Source organism: Molothrus aeneus, chromosome 4, assembly GCF_037042795.1.
Source record: "Molothrus aeneus isolate 106 chromosome 4, BPBGC_Maene_1.0, whole genome shotgun sequence".
Classification (NCBI taxonomy): domain Eukaryota; kingdom Metazoa; phylum Chordata; class Aves; order Passeriformes; family Icteridae; genus Molothrus; species Molothrus aeneus.
This window is the reverse complement of record NC_089649.1, coordinates 37,513,636-37,531,069: the sequence shown is the minus strand read 5'-3', so window position 1 is coordinate 37,531,069 and position 17,434 is coordinate 37,513,636. Positions and strand designations below refer to the sequence as shown.

Genomic DNA, 17,434 nt, shown 5'->3' with positions numbered 1-17,434 from the left:
TTAGGGTTTACTACCCATAAAAGTCAATTTTTAAAACAAAATATAAAAAAGGATCAGAATACGTATGACATTCTAATTGGCCATTAATTATGATTACAAGAAAGATGTCTCTTCTGCAGATGTACACTTTAGTGAACACTGTTCTGGTTATACTGTTAAGAGTACAGCAACCTAATAAATGCAAAGCTGATGGGGCACTCCCATAATAGTAAAAAAATCCATTAGAACTAAGAAACTCAGTGATAAGCATCTCTACAATTTAAAGGACATTTTGAAATGTATTCTAAATACAGAATCAACAAAGCAGCTATACTTTGTAGAATTTTGTTTGCAGAATTCACAGGTTCTTCCTAGATCTAGGAAGAATTGCCTTGAGAAACAGCAGTTTACAGTCAAAAGTCTCACTTGCATTAATTTGCCTTTCAGCCTTGTGTTGCCTCACTGTCAGCAGCTGCATTACCATCCATTATGGTGGTGAAAGACACCAGTCAGGTCCTGTGCAAGGTCACTTGGTTAGGGGAATCATGCATTAATCATGACAATAAATGTAATTATTCAACTCCGACAGCTTTTATAGAAGAATATCTGATGTAATAACAGAATATTCAAGAAATTATTTTACTTGGTCATTTTGCAATCTATCCATTATGCCTATAAGTTTTCTGCATTATTTAGTGAATACACAAATTACTCTTTATAGTGAGATGATAATGCAAGTTCAGACTTCTAGAAATAAGTGGTTTACAGATTCTGTAATATTTTTAAAAATATTCCATTCCTTTTAGCTAAGTACAATCGATCAAAAAACCCCAAACCAAAACAAAACAAAGTTAATCGAATTTGAAGAATTTTTAATCAACAAATAAAGTTGTCAAAACCTAAACCCATTCATTAGGTCCTCGGAAGAGTGAGAGATTTGTCAGAATTTGAATATTTGAAATATTCTCTGCTCCTCTTTGAGTTAGCTTTTTCCTCCCCCAAAAGTAAGCTGAATAAATTAAAAAATGGCAAGAAACTAAGACCTGAGTGTAGATCATTTATAAAAATAGTCTATACAACAGGCTAAAAGAATAGTAAGTAGGTTCTTCTGAGAAAACAATGAAAAAATATTCAGAACAGAATCCTAATTTATAAAATATATTAATTCATATGTTGCATTGCTGAAACTGACAACAATAAACTTGTCTTATACAACAAGGCAAAATTACAGAGACAACCTGTAGTTTGTTTAATTCATATTTTAATGAAGATAGAAAGCCTTGCCCATAGGATTATGAATAATGCTGATAAATTAGTTTTCTTCTTTTACCCTGAGATTTTTTTCCCTAAGGAAAGTGTAAAGCATTGTGCTTATATATATGAAATAAGTCACAAACAAAAAAAATTATGTAAATCTGACATTATCTAGACTATAATATACTAGAATGATGATCATGACAGAGCAACTTATTCAGAAGATTTTAAATCACATTATTCTCTTTCTTTTCTCTCTGTTAAGATGAGCTGAAACATTCCATATCAATCTAAAGTTTTTTGAAACTGTAGCCCATCATTTATGTACTTTATGTTAACATGTGTTAATCATGTGTTCACTTTAAGAAGCTATTTTACTTCCATGACAAACATGACTAGAGGAAGATTATAGAACTGGAAGAATTCTCAACTGTATTAATAAATGCAAAAAAAATATGGCACCTTAAAGGTATCAGGAACATGAAAAAATGCATGTGACTATTGCCTAAGCTACAGGAGCACTAAAATTTAATGTTAATTCTGTAGATGAAACAGAAAAAAATCTCAAATCTAAAAGAAAAATACTTTTCTAATAGTTGCATTGAAATGCAATCCCCTATATATTTAATGTAGCTTTCATTTATAGCCACTAAAATAATAAATAATAAATATTTAGTAAACTTAAAATAGAAAGGGTTTTTTGGTTGCACGTAGGTATTGTTACTGAAAATGTGTCGTGATGCAACTCTACTTATCTCCACAGCTGGGAAAAATCAGTAGAAATTCTAAATTTTACACAAAATATTTCAAATTTTATTGAGGGTTTTTCTTAGAAAATACCTTTTAAAGTCTTGATGATACAATGTTTCTGCTCCTCTTAGTTGATATGACACTGGCAAACATGAGTTAAGAATTCTGTGTTTGTTCTGATAAAATTATCATTATCTAAAACATTGCAGGATATGAAAATCTGCATTTTCTTTGCACAAGGAACTGTCAATTTTATGACCTACAACAAGTAAAAGAGATTGCATCTTTAATTAGCAAGAAACACATTATTGTCAGTTTTAGCAGAAGTACAATGAAATGCACTTGCAATCTCAGTCTTTGTTAACACATTGCAAATTTAATTCTTTCTCTGTCATTTACTATCGTTGGCTTTATTATATGCCACCCTCTTCCACTATTCTTTCACCATAGGAAACTTTTTTTTTGTCCCCCAGAATTAAATTAATTTATTCACCAATAAATCATTATTCAAATAGAGTTATTTTCATAATGGAATACAAAAGAGTTGGAAGAAAATTATCTCCTTGAATGGTAGATGGTAACATTGTCTAATTCAGGCATCTAAACTAAGAGTTCAGTTTCCCTGAGTTCACAATACAGATAATGTAAAGAGCTTGTCTTCCAAGGATAATTCAGAAAAGGAGATGAATTTTGTATTGTTTTGTTTCTCAGAAGAAAGTATCTCTGTGTGAGGTAGAATGGAGCAGCAGTGACAGATTATTTAGTATGTCACTTTCAGTACTGGGTCCATGCAGCTGTGACCCCCTGACATAGCTCCTGGCTTTCCAGAATGGCCCTGGATTTTCATAAATAAATATTGCTGATGAATGGCCTCCAATCAGAAAAGTCTGTTTGTCTTTTATTTTCTATGAAGCATTTCAATTTTCAGTAAAGAGGTTGGGTTTAAATTTTATTGAAATTTAAAAAATAATTGCTTAAAAAATTTTTATCCTGTCTTCTGAACTCCCTCCACAATATTTGCTAATCTTTAAGGTTTCCAAATTTAAAATTCTTTATTGCAGTAAACCACCGAGACTTGTACTTCTCTCCTGACACATCTACCTCAGTCAGTTTAAACACATTACACCTCAAAAGAATATCTGTGTCATGCCACTTAACTGAACAAATGCATTTCAATGATAAATGATGAAAAAATTTGGAAAAACCTTAGCCTTATCCCAAAAAATAAAAAAAATTAGTATTGTTTATGCTTTACATTAATGGATTACATTTTTTGGTGTAAAATTGAAAGAAGTTTTTGTCTTTCTAAAAGAGCAGGGTTTATTTTTGTAAAAACAAGGAAAACACTAATTTGGATCAGCTTGAGGCCTTCAGTAATCATTCCTGTTATATTTTTTTATTTTATTTTAAGATATCACATGCTGGAACATTCTACTCTCAAAAAGGTATTTTTGTTCAGGTTTATGCACCTCTTGACTAATGTGTGCAAATTATGCTTACTATAAACTCTGATCTTGTTAGTCCTTCACCTACTTAATTAGTAGATCAGATAGTTAGAGACATTACCATTACAAAAAAAGCCGTATTTTTGTACCATTACAAAAATGCTTCTGACCTCACCAAATTAAAAGCTTGCTTTCCCCATTAATTCTACCAAATGTATTTGATGAAGTTCTGTATCATTCAGAAGAGGCTTTGAATGCTTTCTTCATAGCACAAAAACTTACTGCTAAAGTTTTCAAAAAGCAAGACACCATCAGATGATCCAACACCTCCAGTTAGAGGATCATTTCCTTCCTAGCAAACCTCTTAAATTACATGGTTACACTGAATATTTTTTGTTTTAAAAGCTGATGAATTCTATCACCATTGCTTACAGCTATAGAATCAAGGACACTAGTCATGAGGTTAATTCTCCTAACCATTGCTGGTGAATCAGTGAGTAAGTACCGCTCAAATAATTTACTGAAATGCTATTGTGTAGCAATGTATGTGAGATGCAATTAAATGCATATTGGCTGCAGTTTTTGCTTTCCTTCTAAGGATGTAATTAATTTCTTTGAACTTCTCTGGGAAGTATTTTCATATGAAGTGCATTAAAACATTCAAACATCAAGAGAAAGGACCACAAACACAACATCCAGTTGCTCCAGGGGTTTGGCCACACTTGCTGTCTGAGAGAATAAGTTAAATAATGAAATGAAAGACCTACTGGACCATCACAATGCATGTAGTGGCACTGTAGTATGCATTGTAAAATGAAATGCAAAACTTCAGCCTCTCTGAATGACTAAAATGGATTGTGTTCAAGACAAAATTAGTAATTTTTGATCAGATGAAATGAATCCCCAGGACAAATGTGACAGTAACTCAGTGTTAATGTGAGAAAACATTTTTTCAAGAAAAAATGCATCAGTAGTTTACCTATGGAAGGGAGAAAATGAACTTACCATATAATTCAAAGATAATTTGTATCAATTGAGTTCAAAAGTAAGTCTGTGAGACTCTGGAGACTACTCAGACCAATTTGGAAAAATTAGCAGATTGTCCTAAACTGGACTTGGAAACATCTCTCTAGGAAGTTTCCAGGAAGGTATAATTACAGCACGCCATATTCTTTCTCTGCCTGTCACCTCCCTGTTGCAGCAGCAAAATGAGAAGACCCAGCAAATGGTGAAAGATGTAATTTCTTCCTTCCCTTTTGTCTATACTGTTCTTATTAAGCCCCTCTGGAGCGACACAATCTTTTTTATAGAAATGCTGATAGTACTCACCATTTTTCTTCAATATTTTCAAACAAATATATGTATTTATAAGGCTGAAACCACACACTGAAAACAATTTTTAATATCCTACCTTGAAGATGAATGTTTAAATGAGGGAAATCAGTAAAAAACAGCACTTTCTGCAGTACAAGAGTGATAAGTCTCAAAGGTAGTAGGCCTGAAATTACATTTGAAAATAAGCCTTTTGAAATAAAGATTGTATAAAACACTTTCATATGTAAAGTTTCTTTCCCTTGTTTGTGCTTTCCTAAAAATGTGCAGAAGGTTAGGATAGATAGACACAACTTAAAGGTAGAACACAGTAGTTCTTCAGGAAAAAAAAAAAAAAGACATGGGAAAGCAATCTGATTATCTGATTTTTTTCAGCCTTAAATGTTTTAGAGAAGGAAACATTTGTGGTAATTGTACATGCCCTTTGAAGAGTTTTTTACAATAGTTTTCTTTTGGAGGAAGAGAAGAGAAAGATGTTCTCTCACAAACATTCCTACTTTAAATAGACATTTCAGGAGAACAGATTCATGACCCATGCTTTATCTTATTCATGACCCGTGCTTTATCTTGGTACCTAAATTGCCAGCTGATACATGAGACCTCCCATTTAAATTCTGTAGATTTTGGTGCTCTGGCTGTATAGCTGTGTTAACTATACTTATTTCAGACTTCTGTAGCAGCAAATATTTTAAAAACATGAAAGAATCAATAATAATGTAAACATATTCTCAGGAGAGGATTAAAAAATAGCTGAATCCCATCACCTGCAATCACAGTCATACATGTCACACTCTCCTAAGGCCTAGTTCCATCTTGAAACACACAGGGCTATCTATCTCTGCTCAAAGTGTTATACTATTCCATAACTAAAGTGTTTCAGTGATTGAAAGTCGTTTAATTTTGATCTAAATTTATTCCTGGCAACTTCACATCCATTCACTTTCATGATAACGTTATCATTTAGCTTACAATTCTTTATTCCTTGCAGGTGCATGTCATAGACAGAATAGTTGCCTCTCTTTTTCCTGTTTGTGGTCAACCTCTGATTCTTTAAACTGCTTCTTGTTTCTGGGCAGCTCAAGTGCACTTTCCATTCCAGAGCTCAAGTTCCTACTGTGCAAGGAGCTGATGCTCATACAACTGCTTAGTAAGTCAAATACCCAACTGTGAAAGGAATTGAGCAAGATGAGCCAACATTACAGCTATAACTTTCAAACCTCATTACAGCAACTGCAAGCCTGCGACCCAACCCCTGTGTAGAAGGACCCTGAGAAGACATCATTTCACACTTGGAACTATGCCCATTGCTTCCCTTCCTTCAATCAAATCAATCAAGTGCCTTTTGACTGTCTGAAGATTTCTGCATGAGATTTGCAATGTTTAATTTGAATTTAGCTTGCTTTTCTATATATCATTCCTTTTCACCAAGCTAGCCATAGATGAAGAACAATACCTCATATTTTATTAAATTGTTTCATCCAGAAAGCTGTATTGTCTTAGTTGGTACAATCTGATCTTCTGTTATTAAATTGTGTGTCCAAATTCCCATTTGAATTTGTCCAAATCTCATTGGTTTTTCTTCTGCTTTTATTCTTTAGATAAATGTCCAGCATTTTCTGCTCTCTTGAGATATTTATACACTTCAATCAAGCTATTTTTTTTTCACTCTTCTTTTTTGATAAACTAAGAAGATTAAGCTTCTAAAGTCTCTTACTTGAAGCAAATTTCCCTAACTCTCAGGTCATAGTTTAGTGGCTTTGTTCAGTACCTTTCCAAATGCTTTAATGTCCTTTTAAAACTCGGACGTGGAATTTGATGCAACATCCCAGAACTGGTCTCATTAATATCATATAAAATAATAAGTGACCTTCATGCTTCTACTCACTCTTCCAATCTTTCCACACCACTGGATAACACAGCAGCACAGTGAGAACTTCACCACAACGGTGCTGAGTTGTTTCAGGAATTCTGAATCCTTCTTCACTGCTTTCTCATGTTCACAGTTCATACACCTCTTAATATCCTCGCTCTAATTGTTTTAAACTCTCCTACTTAAATGGGCTGACTTCAGGAAAGAGGTTGTTTTCTTCACATCATCAGAATTTATGTCTCTGTCAATTCTTTTTGCATTTCTTAGTTTCAAACCATCAATTGCTTTGCATTTTCTTTCCAGATTGTAGATGGGATTGCTGAACACCATTCTTAAAAGTAGCTTGCTTTCTCAAATTTAGGATGTAGTAGCTGATCTAGAGAAGCTGCATCTAGTCTGTGTCAGGCTGCTTCTTCTCTCTAACATTTATATCCCACTTGAAATATCTTCAGCTTGACCTAACAGTTTCTGATTTAAATATGACTCTTTGTAGGTAAAGCACCTGTGATTTAGGAGAGTTTTCTATGTCCGTGATTGAAATTCCAACTTGACAGGCTTCAAGGCACTGATGTAAAGCTCATATGTTCTCAGATTTTCAGAAAAAAAAAGGTTAATGGACAGAATAGACCAGAGACAGGAGTAATTATAGTCCTTGTGATTCTCATTTTCTGATCTTGTCTGGTGTTGTGTGACAGCTTATTTGAAACAAAAACTCTAAATTTTAACGGTTTGAATTTGTCTGGTCAGAAATAATTTTTTAATATATCTTTTGACATTTTCAATTTTTTTCTTGATTCTTTTCCACAACTTCAGCTATCAAATTTCTTTTCAATTGTTTTTGAAGGCTTAATTTACAATTTAAAGATTTTCAGGAGACATCCAGGAAATTGAAGTCAAGTACTGTTCTAAGTCTGAAATTAGAAAATAGCATAAATCCTTATAACTGATAGTAATATTTGCAAATAGCTCACAGGAACAGCTCAGAATCACTCCCAGGGAGAGCATTCTTGTTGGGAACTTTTCCTCATAAAATATGAACAGACCAGAAGACTGTCAGGTTATAATCTCTCTCCAATAAAAGACTTCAGCAATGGGAAGCTTCTACCTCCAAAAAAGTGTACAGCTTTCTTTTTCAGTAATTTAAAGTCACATTATGACTTTATGTTAAACACAAGTCCATTATACCTTGCTGATATTAAAAATCTTGCTGATATTAAATTCCTATAATTCTTTCTGTTAGAAAATGCATGTACAAATTCTTTAAAGTACTGTGACAGGTCAGAATGAATTCTCTCTGGAGGCACGCAAAGCCATTCCTGGACTTATGCAATAGTTGTGTATCGAGGACAAAGTTATGTGCATTATTAACACTAAAAGGAGCTCAATTCTTGGTTCATGAAAGGAGTATACCCTCCTCTAACCCCTTAGCCAGAGGCCTAGCTTTCAGAGGCACTGTGCAATAAAACTGAAGAGCCCTTACCATGCAGAGTATATTTTTATATTAATCTGGACACAGAAAATCCCTTCCTAAAATGCAGTGCTTTACTTGCTTTTACCACATTATCAAGTCTAGCTCCTTTTTAACTAGACGATTATTCCACATGCCAGCTTTGACTGATGAAAGTTTTATTTGTCGAACAGTATTCTTGAAATACATATTTTCAATAAAAGTTAAATCAAAAGGGCAGAATTCTGCAGAACTCAAACAGCTTTTTCTCATTGCACCCCAAGCTTAGTAAAAGGAAAAATATTCCTTGAAGAAATATTTAGCTACAAATTACAAATTACTTTTGAGATAAAGCTTCTTTATATAAAAGGTATTAATTATGCTGAGTGTATTCTTTTCATAAGCAGGCATTGAATTATTCAAGATGCTCTGAGACTTAAAGCTTACTAATGAAAGCAAATACTAATGATTCCATCATACAAAAAGGTAAATGTCACTTTGAGAAAATCCATAGTCAGAGCAATTTCTATTTTTCCCAGTTAGCATTAGTTACCCTAATTTCAAATTACTTTATTCCATGGCAAAGCAAGAGCTACAAGTACAACAAAGAAAGATTTACAAAAATTCCATTGAAGTAAAAAAAGAGCAAAGAAACAAGTTCTTCCTTTCCAGCAAATGATATTCAAGCAAACAATGGGCCTTTCTATATTTGAGTTCTGGATAATTTATATATATTAAGAAAAAAAATATAGGATTGCATATCTCATAGTATAGAAATTTCATATACCTAAGGAATAGAAATATAAATTCCTTACAGAAGACTACTAGAAAGAAATCTAAGTGTTTAAGTGTATATACTAAGTGTGTACACGCAGTAACTCGCTTCTCCTGCCTTCCAAGTAGATAGTACCCAACAAAGGTAATCTGACTCTTGTATCCTATTTGCTGTATTAGTGATGTCTTACAGAAACAGAAATCACTACAAGTTGTAATAATGTGAGGAATAAGATCCGTTCAGAATTATTGATAATGAAATTATCCTATTGTGGCAATAGGATAATTTCAAACTGAACTACAAAAAGAATATGTTGAATACTTACTTTCTCAGAAATGGAAATACATTCTGCAGCTATGGGAAGAAATAAAAAACTAAGCTATTGAAAGAGAGTAAAGAAACATTTCTTACTGAAAGAGATACCAAAATATTGATAACCATTTAGAAATATCCAACAGTTTAACAATTTATGAACAATTTAAGAATATACTAATCAACTTACATATAGAATAGAATAAACACTTGCTAAGCAATTAACTCAAGGATAAAATTTAAACCTTCTGCTTTAATATTACAACTAAAAGATCTAATTTCCATTTTTAATTAAAATATGAGCAAACAATAGCATTCTAGAGGTTTCTGTGTTCATATTCTATACGTGCCCAAATTTGTAACTCTCAAGGACTAATATGAAATCTTTTTTTATTTAAGATAATAAATCCAAATTTCAAACTTGAAGACAAAAATTTTAGCAGACCTTCTAAATGGAAGTTTCTATAAAACTGTAACTTTTATCATCCTGGGTAAAAGAGTCTTGGAAAGACAGAAATTACATTCTCAGTCTGTGCTCCACATGGCCTATGCATGCACACATACTTGTATGAAATTTTTCCATTTTGATATTCCATCCATTGTTTAGAAGCAAAATTTAGCATGGTTTTTTTATGAGTCAAAAATTCCTAAAGTCTTTACATTATTCCCTGTGTTTACATCTAAACAAAAACATATTTATGTGGTTCTAAAAGAGTGACTTGATATGGAGACAATGAATTGGGTAAGTAAAAGAGGTTTAAGTCCTTCTGTAATGGATTTTTGACTTGAATTCAGCACAAACATGCAAAGCTCTTGATCTTTTTTGAGACTCCAAAAGCCACAAATAGTTTCAATTGCACCGTGTACCACAGTATAACTCAAAATTTATGTATTTTCTGACTGTTATTTTTCCAGTGTGTTGGACAGCACTCAAGAGTTGTTCCACAAAACAAAAATCTTTCCTTTGGGTCCCATGGCTGATCACAGCGCTCTCTTAACATGTGCAGAACACACTTTAGAATGTCAGTGGGAGTTGTGCATGCATATGAAGAGGGAGCTATAGGAGATGACATTTGACATGTGGCCCTGAGAAGAAAAGTTTGCCCTAAAACAGTTTCTTCAGTAAGTTGTTAGGGTTTTGCTTTGTTTTTTTGGGTTTTGTTTTTGGTTTGGTTTATTTTTGGTTGGTTTGTTTGTTTGTTTGTTTGTTTGGTGGGTTTTTTGGTTGTTGGTTTTTTTTTTACCCACTCGAAGACAATGTTAAATACCACCTGCCAAGAGACTGATCTGTTTTATTACAGTTACCTATCAACATAAAACAAAAATTGGTGATAGTAGTACTATTTTAATAAATTCCTCAGTACTTCTTTTTTCTTCTGATCCAGGCTTCTCTCACAGCACACACAGTTAAAATAGATCAGTCTCAGAATAAACTCTACAATAGGACATTCCACATATGCAGATGACATTATTTAACTCTGTGATAATGATATTGATTATTGCTTACTGAAAATGTTATTAATCTTCAGAAGTTCTGAGGAAGAAGTAACCTATAACTGTGCAGCATAGCAGAATAAAATGCATGTATGAAATGACAGATATAGAAAGAACTTACTGGTTTACTTTCTTTACTTTCTTACTACTGTTTTTGAAGTATTATCTAGCTTGAAAGACTGTCTTGGCTTTCCTGTTTTCCCATTCCTACAAAAATGAACTATGATTGACTAAATAAAATCAAAGTTTTGCTAACAAAACTTCTAACAAATTTTTGTTTGTTTGTTTGTTTGTTTGTTTTTCCTTGCTGCTAGCTTGGTAGCCACAAAGGAAACAGACAGCGCAAGATCTCGTAGCATGCCAATGTCGCCATCTGATTTCCTGGATAAGCTAATGGGGAGGATGTCAGGCTATGATGCGAGGATCAGACCAAATTTTAAAGGTAATTTCACAACTAAACTTTCAGGTTTTCAGTATGTCAGTATTACTGCACACAAAAATGCAATTTCTTAAACAAATATGAAAACTAGGAGGTCCTTTCACTCAAAAAAAAAAAAAGTGCCTTCTTTTGCATTTCTTTTATATGTGTGGCAGTTCATTTCAGTAGCAATACGCTCTACACCTGCCACTTTCACATCTGCCCAATTGCAGGCCTTCAGTAAATATACCTTATCCTTAGATTTGAGTTATCTGATATGATTTGTTAGTTTCTTGCATTTCCTGAAATGCTTACTGATGGATTCAGATTCCCAGCTTGGATTGCCATAGCATGAAATACTACAGAAAGCAAGATCTATGAAAGATTGGCCAAATCTTCATATCTGTCTGATTCTCAAGAGTGTGTTAATGACATTGACCATCAAACTCAAGACAGCTTATCTTAGTTACCAATTCTACCACAAAATTATATTCCTCTTTCTTGGGCACCATTTGTGCCTTGAAATGCCAAAAGGACCATCTTTCCTCTTGTTCTTTTCCCTGTTCCCAGTTCCCCACTGAAATTTTAAGTTCTCAATACATGGAATTTTGTCTTGGCATGTTCCTTTTATGCGTTTATCACAAAGGAGATTCAATTGAAACAAAGCAGTTTCAAAGGCTGAAACAGTTTGCAAATGGAATGACTGCACTCTCCTGAGGGTCTTAGCATATTATCTAGACTCAGGCACATTAGAGTATTTAATGAAGGATTACACAAACTATATTTTTATATGAATGTGGAAAGTATCATACATACAAAGGCCATCCATTCTAGTCTGGGAAGTCTGGGTAAATTTGACTAGTCTTCTTTCTGAAAAAAAGGAGATCCAGTCTTGTAGTGGAACCATATTTAACTATATTACTGATTTTTTAAACAAGGTATCAGTCTTTAAATTATCCAGAATATAAATAAAGTTTTGAAAGAACAAACCTATTGTGATTAAAAATTATATTATTCTTACTTTGCCTTAGTTGCTTTGTTCTATACCTATCTTCTTGAGTTCAAGAGATTCTCTTAGCTCTAGCATTTCACATAAGCCCCATATAAGGCTTTACTCCATGTTTACTACAAAAATTTTCCTTCAAGCTTCAAGCAGTGCTTTCTCCTCTAAGTCATCTGTCACTGCCTTTCCATCTTAATTTTTATTCAGCAAGAAATGTTATAATTTTTTGACATCTCCAAGTTCCAGAAACTTAAGTGGTTTTGACTCTAAAGCCACTGACATGTGCTGGTTTTACCAGAATTTGCTCAATCTGATTCATAAGGACCATGTAAGAGATTTGTCAGATTACTTCCTCATCAGCAAACCATAAACAGTTGCTTGTGTATATGTAAACTTGTTACCCAGGATTTACTGCAGCTGGAAATGCTTTGCTCTTTTTTAAGTTAGTGGTGCTGATATTTCTCAGGAAATTATAAACGTGCACTGGAATTTTAAACACATCTCTATATGATTTGGGGATTGAATTTTATAGTTTGTCATGGATGGCATCCAATCACAATCTTCTGACGGGGCAACAGGGAAGAATAGGCAGATGGTTTAGAGATTATGAAATTAGATGCAGTACTTCTTGAAAGTATAATTCAAAGGATTTAGAGCTTTGTTTTGTAACTATTGAGACTTAAAGAGACAAAACCTAATTTGACGTTGTTCCTTTTCAAAAAGCACACATTCTAAATCTTCTGGACAGCTATGCAGTTTTAACAGATCTGCTCAGAATGATTCAGACCTACCACTAAGAATAAGTATCTCCTTAAGTGACTTTCCCACTTTTTGGTTAGTTTTATTACTCCTGCAACAAGTGCTGGGGCTTAACGCCTTTTTAAAGGTTTTAAATTGGTGACAGCTTAAAAGAAAGAGGGTAAGTACTAAAAAGATAACTCAGACATTAATTTTAAATCATTTTTTGTTCCAGTAAAATTCCTATGCAGACAAGATTTTTAATTACCGATTTTATTCATAATTAATCTTGGTCAAGGAGACAAAATTATATATTTTGTCTTCGTGGTCTGCTTTTGGATATGGAATATTGCATATGAGTTCTTGTTCAAAAAATATAATAGAGAAGACATGGTGTTTATTCAGCTGTGGAATACACCAGAAAATTGAGAATCATTGTAAAAGCTTTGTTCCAGTTGCAATTCTTTTTTTTTAAATGTTACATTAAACCTATAGTAAAGTGCTTCTCTTACTCAGTGTCCCAGTGCAGATGATATCCATTCCTGCAAGTATGGAAAATACTTCATTGCCTTTTAAATTTGAGCACAATTATGTAATCTAGATGTAAAAAATTTAAATATTAAAGTAAAAATTTGGGCATTTATGTAGGAAAATGCAAAATATTACTTGCCCTGATAGTGGCAAGAATTTTTCAGCAATCATTAGTTTAGAAGCTTTGAAAACCAGGACCTAATTAAAAACAATTTTAATTTAGTTACATATGCTCTCCTGATCCCTTCTGGAAACTATTTCTATTTTTGGCCTTTTCCTTATTTTCTGGCAATAAAACCTTTGTTTTTTGGAATATTAAAAAGAATTTTTTTGTTTGCTTTAAATTTGCTGATTAATTTACTGATTTTATTGCCATGTGACATACTAAGACATAGAGAAGTATTACCTCCTTTTGATCTTCACAAAGTTGTGTATTTGCAATTACTGCCCACTGTATACCTTTTCCAGTGTTTTCTACTTAAGCTGGTTTTGTGTGGCAGCTTTTCATAGAATTTTTGATCCTTTTTGACATCTTTCTCCCAAATATATATATATATATATATTAATTCATGTAATGTATTTATATATAATATTAATCTGTATCTCTTATTTATAAAACTTCTCATTATTTCTACCAGTTTGGCTGGTAGAGAGGTAAGATTTACAAGAATAAAGTTCATGTTCACGTCCCCCACCATCACACCTGAAATCTCGGGGTTTTTTTTTTTTTTGGTTCAAGTTATACTTGCAGAACAAGGTAGGCATTTCCACTGATTACAAAATTGACACAGGTGACAGCTGACTCACAGTGAATTGTATTTCCACAATTCTGCAAAGATTTTTATAATGTCTGGATTTATATCACCTCAGCTGGTCAGTTTGTTCCTGTTCACTTGGTCTGAAATGTCTTCTACAGTCTTCATACAAAATTCCAGCAGAATGGCTCTAGTGTTTGAGACAGCCAGCAAAATTATAAATTGGAGACAAATGCTGCTACAAAGACTTCATTTGGCTTTTCTGCTCTGACCTTCTTCACTTCCGTGGACACTTTTATACCTTAATCATTTTCTTTCAGCTTTCAGATCTTGGCAGGATTCTATTTTTAATGCCTTGTAGATAGCGATCATTGTTAGCTTTTCTGTCTCTAGTGAGTTTTAGCTCTATTTCTTTTCTGCCTCTCTTTAATCTATGTTCAACTTGCCTGAATTCCTGTGTTGGAACATGACTTCCAGCTTTTACAGCTTCTCATTCGTGATTCTTTGTGACCATATTCTGGGAAGTTCATTTTTACTCTCAGCACAGTGTCTTTGAGTTAGCTCTAAAGCATTTGGAGGCTACTTTTAGCTTCTACTTTTGTGTCCCTTTTAACTAGCTAGTAACTGTTTTATTGTAATTTGAAAGTAGGCATCAGCACTGTAGTGATTTAGAGCTTATTCTTAATAAAAGCAACGATGTTGATAAAGCAAACATATTTTAAAGTATAGTGCTATTTTAAACAAGATAGCATCACATCAAATTTGAAAGGATGGCAGGTACTACAACATGGAAGTGTTTGAATGAAACCTACCTTGCAAACAAATTACTAATATGGGCAAGAAATACAATTTTTTCCCTGACAGTTTTTAGTGACTGCCTTCATTCATAGTCCTTACTTTTCCTTTTCCCGTTGATCCTTTTCAGGAGTTGAGCATGTAAAGCTTTTACTGAATTCTCAGAAGTACTGGATATGCTCCACAACTCTAAATCATTAACTGTGTATCAAAGTGACTGCAAGTGCTACCTCCTTACCTGAGAACTCTGCTCCATAGGTGTAGTCTTGTGTATTGCAAAGACTCAAGTATGTGTCTAAGTGTTTTGTTAGAATTGTTGTACAGGACTTCAAAACAATTTCTGCTCTCAGAAAAGAAAGCTGGATATTCCAAGTTCTCTCCTATTGGGAGAATTTTTAATGGACATTCTGATTCTTCAAGTATTTAATGTGAAATTTATTGGTCATGTTAGATTTTGCTAGTAGTAATCCACCAGTAGTGGCAGAGGAATTTTTTTCTTCAGTGATACTAAAAAAGAGATATTACATAAAGGTTTATAAGACCAGTCTTCATATTCCAGATACAGATCTCTCATTGTTAGACTGCTTACAACTACAAAAAGAATCCAGGTTCTGCAATGCTGAAGTGGTTTATTGATATAAGAATACTGAATTGTAGGAAGGTAACAAAAAAAAAAAACAACTGGAGATGGAAAAACCTTGCTTGGTTTGGACACAGACTGAAATTGATAAGGAATAATGGAAAAATTAGTATGCTTTTCCACAATGACATTTTTAAAGTGACTTCTGGAAAATAATTTAAACCCTTTTCCATGAAGAGGCAATTCCTTGTTCAGTTATCATAATGACTGCTCTGCCACTATTGATTCTTCAAAATGCAAGATAAGACAAAACAACAGTTGACTGAGGGCCCATGGTAACAAAGAATTCAGTTATAAATGGACTCAAACATTTTGTGAATTTAAGAGAAATGGGAATAGAATCTAAATGACTTTCCTGTAAGCAGTAGAGATAAGAGCAGCAATAATGCATTTATTTTCCCAGTGATGACAGATAACATTGAAGGTAGAAGCTGCCTTGAGTGAAGAAAGTCACTTTCCCCTCTAATTGTTGTGAGAAGTGACATGCATTCTCACTGAAATACACATAAAATATTTTTACTATATATTTCAAATGGGATGTTGGGTTTTTTTTCATTTTTTGTATAGAAGCATGTGTGCAGGTTTATACTGAACTTTGTTTCTGTAGGTTTTTTTTAAATTGCTAAATGTGGTCAGATAGGTAGTGTACCTGTGACAAAAATCAAAAGAAAATTATAAGAAAACATTCAATTTAATGTGTTTTAAATTAGTTATGAATGTAGCATTGTCTCTTCCAAAGTCAGTAAATATTGTTTACAATGGTTTATATTGAACAATCAATCAATAAGCAATAATTCTGGAACAGGGACTGGTGGGGTTTTTTTTTCTCTTTTGCAGGTCCTCCAGTTAATGTCACATGCAACATATTTATAAACAGCTTTGGATCCATTGCAGAAACAACCATGGTAAGATATTTTAACTAAGTCAATGTTTGAAGTTCAAGTGAAATATGTTCCATGAGCTCTACAGCTAGCTAGGGCTTCTCTTCAGCTGGAACTCAGTGAAGAAGGAAATCCACTTCTGAGAATGGAAAGTGAGAATTCCTAATTTGGCAATTGATTTTTTTTTCCTAACAAAAATTTAATCATTATACCACCACACACAAGTCAAAGTAAAGCCAAGGCTAGAAGGCTTTTTTTTAATTATTTCAACCTAAGTTTTATTGGACAGTTTCAATGAAATAATTATTAGATATATATTAATTTCAATAATGTTCCACCTTCCTAACCTCAAAAAGGGCTAATTCATTAAGCAACTTTATTAATAATATTTTTTTTAATTTCAGCATGTACAGTGTATACTGAGATTAATACTTTATTTTTAAAATCCTTCTTCCATAGGGGTATTGCAGTGAAATAATAGAAATTACTAAAACTTTGAACTGGTATATAAAATTTGGAATAAAAAGAAGATGGTTGCATACTTTTGTACATACACTTAAAATTTGTCTACTAAAGAAAGATTATAGAGTACAAAAAGATGAGATTTTAACAAAATGAGGAGAAGAGGTCAGCGTGTAAAGGTAGCAAAACTAGATATTGAACTGTGAATTGATAAGAACCCTCAGGATAATCACACTAAAAGGTGAGACATATGCTAGTAACTTGGAGTATATAATCACTAAAATTCACTGTGGGGAGATATTGGCATTCCTTCTCTCCCCAAGCATTTCACATTTGTTTGAAGAAAGTTAAAAACACCTCTTTGAAAACAGTTACATAGTAATTTTGGGGCAGAGCGGGTTAAAATACAGAGAGATGACAGAACAACTGTGGAAGTTTGTAAGATCCAAATATATAAAATACTCTGAAATCCCAACAATTTCAGGAGTCAGGATATGTATTTGGAATGACAGAACTGAATTGTTATAGCAAGAAAAGAAAAAAAAAAAGAAAT

General features: G+C 33.1%; 1 protein-coding gene across 2 annotated transcripts in view; it reads left to right on the top strand.

Moving 5' to 3' along the window:
• The window catches only part of GLRA3 (glycine receptor alpha 3), an 85,924-nt gene that overhangs the window by 10,161 nt on the left and 58,329 nt on the right, over positions 1–17,434 (top strand). For both annotated transcript variants that reach the window (XM_066548296.1, XM_066548295.1), the window contains exons 2-3: positions 10,973–11,100; positions 16,376–16,443. In XM_066548296.1, the coding sequence (XP_066404393.1) occupies positions 10,973–11,100; positions 16,376–16,443 (196 nt within the window). The remainder of the gene's footprint in view (positions 1–10,972; positions 11,101–16,375; positions 16,444–17,434) is intronic.